The 10,284-nt window shown below is 64.3% G+C and overlaps 1 protein-coding gene across 1 annotated transcript; it reads left to right on the forward strand.

The window, feature by feature from the left end:
- Positions 1-5,663: 5,663 nt before the first annotated feature.
- On the forward strand, positions 5,664-6,539 carry RNF223 (ring finger protein 223). Its single transcript, XM_004384475.1, has 2 exons — positions 5,664-5,767; positions 5,849-6,539. The coding sequence occupies exons 1-2, from the start codon at positions 5,664-5,666 to the stop codon at positions 6,537-6,539; spliced, it is 795 nt and encodes a 264-aa protein (XP_004384532.1).
- Positions 6,540-10,284: the final 3,745 nt, after the last annotated feature.

Raw genomic sequence — 10,284 nt, forward strand, 5'->3', positions numbered from 1 at the left:
GGGGCATGAGGGGCTGGGGAGTGGCACAGACAGGACCCCCAGGGGAGGGGCTCCCTGGAGGTCCCCAGCAGCTGCCACTCCCACTCCTCACAGGACCCAGATGCCCGCCCAGCTCTCGTGTCCCCACCCCTGAGGACCACTTCCACAGAGGGACAGGCCAGAGTGGAAGTTCGGTTGAGCGGGGTCAGGTCCTGGGCCAGGAGTGAGGAACATGCCAGAAAGGGAGGCTGAGTCAGGAGGGGGACAGAGCCCTCCAGAGCGGCCATGAGGAGGGAGCGTCCAGCCCAGCTGAGTGTGAAGGGAGGAATAGGCGCAAGGACAGCCGGTCTGTGTCAGTGCAGAGGGCACAGCCAAAGCCCAGCAGGACAGGCAAGGCCCCAGGAGGGCTTCCATCCCCTGTCCCCCCAAGAAGCCTTCCCCGACAGGGGAAGGTCACTGCAGCCCAACTCACGCCACTTGGTGCCCCAAGCAGGGGCAGGCTCCCCACTGAACTGCCGCTCACCAGGTCCACACCCACCCTGAGCTCCACAGCAGGGAGGCTCTGGCCAGGCCTGCGCCACCGCCTCCTCCCGCCCTTTTGTTTGAGGAGCGTCTCTGGGACCTAGCAAAAGTGACAGGGGAGGGGGGTTGCCAAGGCGTGGGACCCAGACTCTTCAGTGACCACGGGAAAGAGGGAAGCAAACATTCAGGGTGGCTGTCCTGTCAGCACACGGACCCGACTCTGGGCTGGAGGTGTCCTCAGTGCCACCCTCCACCCTCCCTCCCTCGCTGGCACAACCTGGTGGCCCCCCTCAGCCCAGAGGCCACTCAGCCCACAGTGTCCCCACCTTCCGGTGAGCCTGGAGGCAGGTTCGGGGATGTGGGTGCACAGAGCAGGGTGAACAGGGGCAGGGGTCCTGGCTAGGGCTGCCTGGGGCACCGGATCCCAAAAGGAGCTACAGTGAGATCGGTGCACAGGCAAGGAGGTGGTGCGCTCAGAGGAGAGGCCATCAGGCTGACCTTTGGGGACCTGGCTCTCACTGCTGAACGTGGGCAGGGATAGTGCTGGCTCGAGTCCTGCCGGGCATCACTCCCTGAGGGCGGATGCCAAGCCTGTCAGATGCCAGGGCCCAGAGGCTGGGGGCAAAGGTTAGACCCAAGAGCAGCCCCATCCCCTAGAGCGCATCTGCCTCGCCCCAGCCTCTGGCTCCCCCTGGGCTGCCTGGCCATGCCTTACATGGCTGGGCCGACTGAGGATTCCCACCAGGAGCCAACAGGTGCTTCGATTAGCACCATGCCAGACAACCCAAGAGTCCCGCCCATGTTGGATCTGGCAGTGCACAGCTTCCCCTGCCCTCAGGACCCTGGCCCCTGGCCCAGCACCCTGGGCCCCAGATGACCCAGGCCTGAAGGGCCTCTCCCCACGCTGGCCACATCTCGTGCCCCCAGGGTGTGGAGCCTCAGGGGCTTGAGGCTGGTTCTGTCCAACTTGGGGGGAGTATCTCAGCCAGAGGGCTGCAGGGGGCGTGTCTCTCCTGGGGGACGCCACCCCCTCCTCTGCTTTCCTCACTAAAGGCACCTTCTGTCTCCAGCACAGGACTCACAGGTGGCTTTAGGGCTCAGACCCTGCCATCCTCTTACAAGCCACATTTGGGGAGCAGTGGGGTTCCCCTGAGGACCTTGTCCTGTCCTCCAGTGCAGGGGCCAAGGATGAGGTGACAGTGCGTGCAGACACAGCCCACACAGGTACAGGGGGCCTCATAGGCACCCTGGTTCCCCTCCCCTACACATACAGGCAGGCAAATGTGCACACCTACACATACGCAGACATCTGACACACCCACACGCCTTCACATGTGCAGACGCATGCTTGTACACTCACCCATGTTAATCTGTTGGTGCACATACCCCTCACCCACTCGCACAGAGGAGCACACACAGTGCACATGCATGCACTAGCATAGCCAGTCCCGTCACATCTGCCCGGGCCAGGATGGGGAGTGAGCGGGGGGTGGGGGCCAGGTGGCCAGTTCCTCTACTCCCGCCCCTCAGTCAGCATTGGGGACCTCCCCGCATCTGGGCCCCACCTCCTCAGACAGGCCTGGCACCACCCGTGCCGGCGAATTCCACGGACTGACAAGTGTCTAGTCACCTGTGCCTCCAAGGCCACTGACTATCCACTGAGGCTCAGAGTGACCTCAGAGCCTAGACATTCTCGGGATCCCTGAGGGAGAGTATTCTCAAACACTTCCTGGAGGGACATGGGACCCCATGTCACGTTCCCCATGGAAACAGGAACCTCGTCCTGCAGTCACGGAGCCCAGACCAGCCCTTCAGTCAGCCAGCTACCCTCTCTGAGGCCCTACTTTCCTCTCTGGTACCTACCCCTCTCTCTGAGCCCCCACGCACCTCACTAAGCCCCTACTCCCTCTCTGGACCTCCATCCCCCTCCTCAAGCTCCTCTCTGGGACCTCACCCTCTCTCCAAGCCCCCAATCTCCTCTCTGAGCTCCCATCTCCCTCCTCAAGCCCCTCTCTGATCCCCCACCTCCCTCTCTGAGCCCCTATTCTCTCTCTCAGCCCCCAACCCCTATCGGGCTCCCACCCATCTCTGTGAACCCCCGCCTCCCTCTCTGAGCCCCTATCCCTTCTCTGGGCATCCCCACCCCACTCTCTGAGCCCCCAACCCCTATCTGGCCCTACCCCCTTCCTCTCATGAGAAGGCAGGAGCAGCCCCCGCCCCCTCTCCTAAGCCCCCTCCCCTCCTCTCACAGAGTGGGGCCCTACCCTCTCAGCCCCTGAAGTCACCTACATCCCAGGAGTTTGGCCTTGGAAGTGACACTGCAGGGGCCAGGGGTAGAGCTGGAGGTGAGATGAAATGACAGCGGGGAGTAGGGAGGGGCTAGGTGCCAGTGAGGGAAGGGTGGGGTTGTGGTGGGCAACCTGAGCCACCAGGACTCTCCTCAGCCCCGCTCCCTCTGGCACATCTCTCCCACACCCCTGCCCGGCCCCTGGTCAGCCTTCACCTTGCCCCCTCCTTCCCCTTCCTCCAGGGCACCTCCCCCAGCCCAGCCCACAGAGTGTAACCGGCAGGTGCTGACCCCAACCAGTCCTATGGTGGCTAGCCTGGGTCCCTGCCTCATCCTCACAGCCTCACCACACCCCTTGGGGAGCCCCTGCCCAGCCCCCACTCCCTAGATCCCAAAGCAGCACTTCTGCCCACAAAGACTGCAGACCAAAGTGGGGGCTTGGGGTGGCAGCATGCACATGAGTGTGAATATATGTGTGAGCACATGTGTAAGCGGGAGAGGGGTGTGGATGAGTCAAATGAGCAAACAGGTGAGTGTGCGGAGGGCATGGGGGGTGACAAGCTGATGTGACTATGAGTTAAAGAGTTGCGGTCTCACTGGGGGTGCTGCAGCCCCTTCCCGGAGGCTCACCCCAGAGTTCTGGCCCCACCAGTGACCTCGACGACACAGTGACGACACAGTGACGGTATTGGCGGGCTGCTCTGGCATCCAGGGACGGGGAGGGGCAGGGGAGGGCACTTTTTCCAAACATCCCCTTCCGGCCCAGCCCTGCCCAAGCTCTGACCCCTCACCCAATTCCCCGCCCAGCCGGCCAGGGAGAGGATGGTGCCAGCCAATCCCAAGGCCCCAGGCCATACCCCTGGCCAGTGGTGACTAGAGGGTATAAATACACCTGCACGCAGGCCTGGGAGCCCACGCCCAGAGCACACACACCTGCCTGCCGAACCGGAGCTCCACACGCCTGGAAGACACTGCCAGCCGCCCCCCACCGCCCCAATTGTTCGGAGGCCACACCTGCTGGAGCCAGCCACCCGGACAGCTGTTGGCAGCTGGCCGAGGAGGGTAATCTGCCAGGTGGAAACAAGCCGGCAGCCGGCCCAAAGGAGAGAGCAGTGAGTGCCTTGGGATAATCCGGAGGCTCCGGAGCCAGGCCCACCGTGGCCGTTGAAGACCATGCCCAGGCCCTGCTGACAGCTGGCCACCAGGTAAGGCCAGCGTAACAGAGCTCGGGTGGGGCCCCTCCATGGAGGGGTTGTGTGGGGTGCACTGGGCACACCCCCACCTGCTGAAGCCACTGCCTGGCCTGATGCCCACCTGCCTACCTTCAATGCCCAGGCGCATCATGTCCATGAACTCATGCCAGGGGCCCCTTTGGCCTCACCATGACGTTGTCATGAGCCACAGCAGGTAGGCAGTGACGAGGCTGCAGCTCCGGAGCCTTCATGGTCCATCACCAAGCTTCATCACCGCCCAGCCACCCGGACCCAGGGTAGCCTAGGGTCAGGATTGGGGCAACAGCTGCAGGGCCAACAGGGAAGTGTAGGCTTTCAGACTGCGGTTGGGCTGGCAAGGCTGGTCTGGGGTGGCCTCTTGGGCTGCAGGGGTCACCTGGCCAGGTCTTCCCAGGGTCCTGGCCAACCCTGCCCACCAGAAGGTGATAGATGAGTCACCTCCTCACCTGCCCTCCTCCAGGCAGGACTGGTGAGCCCTCATCATCCAGATCCTGCCCGTGGCTCCCGGGGGCGGAGGGGCAGGACTGGGGACTGGGGCCTGGGTCCAGAGGGCCTCCCAGCAGACTCCTGGTCAGTGGCAGTAACATCTACCTGGAGACAGAGGCACCTCCAGTGGGGAGGGGGAGTCTCTGGGGAACACAGTTCCTTTCTTGGTGGCTGGTGAATGGACATGGAAGCCCCTAGGTGGCCCAGAGGGGACAGCCAAGGCCCATCCATATCCCAGCACCCTCACTGGCACCAGACCCTGGTCACCAGCCTGACAGGCTGGCCTGGCAGGTTCCAGCCAAGGCTGGGACACAAACCCTGAGAGGGCCACTGGCCTCTGCTCACCCCCTCAGACCCTGATCTCCCCCAGCTGGGCTGGCTCGGACTGGCCCCAACCCCCAGGTCCAGAGACCAACCCCCAGTCTAAGGCCCTGACCCCCAAGCCCAGGCCCCCAAGGCCAGTCCCGCACTCCTAGGCCCAGGCCCGGACCCCCAGGCTTAGTCCCCCACCCTCAGGCTCAGTCCCTGACTTCCGTCCCCAACCCCTAGTCTCAGGCCCCTAGGCCTAGAGACCAACCTCCAGGCCCTGATCCCCAGGCCCAGTGCTGCCGTCAGCCACTGCCAGTGAATCAGGGGCCAGTCACTGCCAGAACAGGCTGGGAGCCACATTCAAATCCACCACTCCTTCCCAGAGCCTGTCCCATGAGAGCGTGAGTGGCCTCTTAGCCAGTGACCCTGGCTGGTCGCCCACACTCTAAGCTGCGCTTTCCCCCCACTGGCAACGCATGAGCATCGGTGTGGACCCTGCAGAGCCCGGGCACAAATAGTAACCAGCATGGGGCTACTGTCACCTCCACTGTTACTTCTCCCTGCTGCTATGGCTGGGGGGGTGGGCTGGGAGGGGAATTGCACCCTCCCCCCTCCCCGTGTACACCGCCTGTACCTCGGACCCTCCTCGAGGCAAGGAGGGGGTTGGGGGGCAGGTATAGGTGGAACTTGCTGGAAATGCCACAGGCTGGGCAGTGTCCTTCCCTGAGATGCTGGGAATTGGTGCTGGGCAACAGACAGGGAGGGAGGGAGGGGGAGCGACAGACTGGCCTCTTGGGAGAAGGCAGCCTGGGGTCACTCACAAGGTCTCTGTCCCACAGCTTGGAGCCATGTCATCAGACCAGCAGGTGTGGCACAGGGCCGTGCCACCCCCCGGCTGGAGAAGCCCTACAGCCACGGTGCCCAGGAGCCCCCACTCAGCCAGCAACCCCAGGTCCCCCGGCTCAGCCAGCAACCCCAGGTCCCCTGGCTCAGCCAGCAACCCCAGGTCCCCCGGCTCAGCCAGCAGCCCCAGGTCCCCCGGCACCCCCAGCTCCGAGAAGGTGGCCTCCCCATTGGAGTGCTCCATCTGCTTCTCTGGATATGACAACATCTTCAAGACGCCCAAGGAGCTCTCCTGCACCCATGTCTTCTGCCTGGAGTGCCTGGCGCGGCTGGCGGCTGCCCAACCCATGGGCCGCCCTAGCAGGGAGGCTGTGCCCTGCCCATTCTGCCGACAGCCCACAGCCATCCCCTCCGACGGGGCCCCTGCACTTCGCACCAGCCGAGAACTGCTGGCCAAGATGCCAGCCCACCTGCGGCGGGAGGAGCCCGTGTGGCTGGAGGGCACCAAGCTCTGCTGCCGCCCACCGCCCTCCTCGTCAGGCCATACCTCGCCCACCTTCGTGTGCGTGGATGTAGGCCTGAGCAAGCCAGCTGAGCCTGTGCCACCCTCGTCCCCTCCAGAGCCCTCGCGCCCCCAGGGCCGCCTGGCTCGCTGCTGGGCGCGCTGTGGGGACTGGAGGCGCTTGGCCCTGGTCTCAGCGCTGCTGCTAGTGCTCTTCTGTGTAGTGCTCTGGCCCGTGCACTGCGCACTCAAGACTGGGAAGCTGCGATGCTTCCCCCGGCCCTCTGCAGCCACCGCCACCACCACAGCCACCGTGCTCCCCCTTGGGTCCCTGGCTGACAACCTAGGACTGCTGGTGGCCCCACCTATGCCACGATGACCCCCAGCATCCATGTGTGGGCCCCAATCAACAGCTGAGGTCATTGGTCCAGAGGAGCCTCAACATCAGTGAGGACCCCTTCTAGGCCTCAAGGTCACTGGACACCCTAGTTCCCCATGGCCCCAGGACTCTCTGGGGTTGGGTCTTGGTGAGGTAAACAAAGGGTCCCCAAAGCCTCCCAGAATCTCCAGCTCTACCAGCCCCAGAGACCACCTCTCTAATCCCATCATGCTGTTGGGGAAACAGACCCAAGAGAGCCAGCCTAGAGACCCCTCCCTCCTTGCCCACATTGTGAACCTCCAGCAGGGAGGGCTCATCCTTCCTTTGATTTTAACATTTCACCCGAGGTCCCTCCCCTAGACCCCTCCCTGGGTAGGGCTGGTCCCTTCCTTTGGGTTGGGGTGCTCATCCTGCCCTCTGGCCCCTCTGACCAGGGGAACAAGAGCATAAAGTGGAGAGTGGGCAGCAGGGAGCACTCCCCAGAAGCTACTCCTCTCACCTTACAAACTGTACTTTTTTAGAATAAATTATTTTGTATCCAGTTCGGTAAGTGGTCCTTACTCCCTCCTGCAGCAGCCCTGCCCTGCGCCCATGGCAGGCCTAGGAGCTCCCCAGCTCCTCCCAGAGGAGCCCCCGCAGGACCAGCCTCCCAGCAGGCCCTGGGGTGGGCACCAGGTTCTGGAGGCTGCTGGCAGTCGCAGGAGTGCAATTCCCAACTTGACTGCTCCCAGCGGGGGGCACTTCCCCTAGATGGGGAGGGGCAGGTAGGAACACTGGAGAGCATCTGTGGGGCAGACCAGGTGTGGGGCCTTGCTCTGGTTCAGAGCCCAGGAGGCTCTGAAGGTGGCCTTCCCCTCCCCCACCACCTCTGTGCTCAAGCTGGGAGCCAAGTCCCAGGACCTCCAAGCCCCTCCCTGGGAACTGGGCCTAAGGGTCCACAGAAGGGTAGGTGGTGCTGACCAGCAGGCCCTAGAGGGGTGCAGCCTGAAGACCCACATACCTAAGGAGCCACAGACTCTCAGGGCCCTCCTGGACCAGGCATGGCTGGTGAACTGAGAAGTGCATTGTCCCCAGGGCAGGGCAGGAGGGAGTCCATCCCACCGCTAAAAGCCTCAGGAATCCGGCCCGACCAGACAGGCAAGGGAGGAGAGCCTGGGCTGGTTCTGGCTCAGGCAGGTCCCAGCCTCCTCACCCCTTACCCCAAAGCCTGGCACTTCCTGATCCAACCAGCTGAGCCTCCCGCCGAGGTGGGGAGGGGGCCTGCGCCCCAAAAGAACTGGGAGGACACAGAACTAGGAATGCAGCACTTTACTGAAGATGCCACACAGCTGCTGTGGCTGTTTTGTGAAGCGGTTGCCTAGGCCACCCGACCAGTGATGTCACACCTGTCCCGCACAGTCATGCACATGGGCCATGGCCTCGTCACGTCAGTCACATGAGCCCACACGTTCCTCAATCCAGAAGCATTTGCCACCACATGACTGTGACATGCCTGCCTCAGGTATCCCTGGACATGCAGCCACTCCAGGCCGAGCTGCTGTGGCTCTAAAGGGAGGCTATGGGATGCAGGGAGCGGGACACACGGACACCTGGATGGTTACAGGCAGGTCAAGACTGGCCACTCATGTCACTGGTCACTCATATGGCACATACAGACCCACACCCTCATGCACAGGGCCCCACATAGTCACCCTGCTTCTAAGTGGTCTGTCGCCGCTCACCCTGAGACCAATCGCTGTCCCACAACCCTGCCTCCCCTTCCGCGACACCTCTGGGATCCCCGCCGTCCCTCCCATTTCTGGGGGCCCAGGCTTGCTCGGAGGTGGGGTCTGAGCGACAGGCTCAGGTCCCCTCCCTGAGCGGCGAGGACAGGTCTTCTTCGTGCCAGGTGCGAGCCCCTTGAGGAAGGCAAGAGCCCGCGGCTCCCAGCCGGGCAGAGGCAGGCCGGGGACCTCCGGCGCCGGGTCACTGTCCGAGGTCTTGCAGTTTCTCGTGGGTCCTGCGGCCGGAGAGGGCGTTGGCCCGGCTCCCCGGCGCGGTCCAGTCTCGAGCGGGGTCAGTTCTCCGCACCCTGACGCCCCCACACTCACGCCGCCGGCGCCCGGAACGCCGAGGGTCTGGGACTGCGTTTGGGGAAGGCGGGCGCCGTGCCCACGTTCAAACAATTGCGCTTCTCTGGTAGCTCGCGCTGTGTGTTGGGGGCGCAGGTTACCTCGATGATTTCCGCGCAAGACCCGCCTCCACCAGCTGGCGCAGGCGCTGCTGCTCGTCCTGGATGTACCACCGCAGTGTCAGGTACAGGAACTTGTACTGCACCATCCCCGAACGCTGCCACCCTACTGGCTGGATCATCTTCGGGACGTCAATGTCTCTGGCCTGCCCTGTGGCAAAGGCGCTCAAGGCGGGCTACCTCAAGTGAGACCGGCTCAGGGAGGTACCGGGGCCAAGGGAGGAGCGATGGGCCTGGGGGCGGGGCCTGGGCGGGGCCTGGGCGGGGCCACGGGAATGGCTGGGCCACGAGGTAGGAGGAGCAAGGTCACAGGAGGGGCGGGCACGGGGAGGGCTGGAGGCGGGGCCGGAAAGGCGGGGCCGGCGGCGAGGGGCCGGGCCTCGGGAAGGCGGGGCACTGGGGAAGCTGGCTCGAGGAGGGGCGAGGCCATGGGGTGGGCGGAGTCGGAGGGGAGGAGGAGGCCATGGAGGGGAGGGGCTTCGGAGCAGGGAGGGGCGGGGCCACAGGGAGGAAGAAGCGGGATCGCGGGGCGGGGCCACAGGCGGGGAGGGAGGGGCCAGCTCACAGTGCCTTCGGACGACGTCCGCCAGGATGTCAATCGCGATGGTGGTGGTGCTGGTGCGACCGATATCGGAGCTGTGGGACGGACCAGCCTGCCTGTGGCGCGTTTCACGGAACCAGGCCCAGGCCCCTTCCACACCCGGAGGCCCCGCCCACACCTGGCGGTCCCACTCATCCACCGGTCCACCCACAGCCGGCGACCCCGCCCACACCCGGCGGCCCCCACTCCCGGCCGCACCTGCAGTGCAAGACCAGGCGTCCAAACCCCAGCGCTCTAGTTTAGGCTTGGTTCACTTTGTCCAGAAGAGGCTTTTACGCCGGTAGGCTCGGCCGGGACTCCGTGGCCCGGCCCCGGAAGTACTGGTAGTGCTTCACCGAGAGCCACGCCGCGGCTCCTCCTGGGCGGGGCAAGGCGGTGAGCGCAAGCCCCAACCCGTCTGCAGCCGCCAGAGTGGGGCCGAAGCGTGGACTCAGAGCGAGCATTTTTACGACCCTCATGGAGCGCCGCGGGGGATGCGCTGGGCCAAGACGGAGCCGGCAGCTGGCGAGGTTGGGTGTGCTAGAAAGAGGGATCTAGTGGAAAGGCTGATGAGGAAGATGTCGGGCTGCCCAGCACGGGGTGTGGGCATGGGGTGGCCGCCAGGTGACCCAGGTACCTGGGGGGCGGGGGAAGCGGAGGAGCAGGTTGTGGGAGACAGTGAGTTGTGTTTGAGAAGAGCTGAATGTGAGGACCCATGGATGGTGCTTGCAGGAGTGCCCCCACCAAGGTGGTTGGACAACTGAAGGGGGTCGGGGGTTGGGGTGGTGGTGTCTATGCCTCAGACAGAACCAGAACAAGACATTCGAAGGAGAATGGAATGCAGAGATGGGCCACGGAGATACTGATGGGAGAGGTGGATGAAGGTTGGGCCCCCCTCCAGACCAGGAGGAGCGGTGAACCTGGGCCCCAGGGCA

The sequence above is a fragment of the Trichechus manatus genome, unplaced genomic scaffold (assembly GCF_000243295.1).
Source record: "Trichechus manatus latirostris isolate Lorelei unplaced genomic scaffold, TriManLat1.0 scaffold00122, whole genome shotgun sequence".
In the NCBI taxonomy this organism is placed as follows: Eukaryota; Metazoa; Chordata; class Mammalia; order Sirenia; family Trichechidae; genus Trichechus; species Trichechus manatus.

What these genes read in the sequence shown, in the direction of transcription:
- RNF223 (XM_004384475.1), top strand. Translation starts at nt 5,664, where the DNA reads ATGTCATCAGACCAGCAGGTGTGGCACAGGGCCGTGCCACCCCCCGGC. An exon ending in CACTCAGCCAGCAACCCCAG is followed by an intron (nt 5,768 to 5,848) that starts GTCCCCCGGCTC and finishes CAGCAGCCCCAG; the next exon opens with GTCCCCCGGCACCCCCAGCT.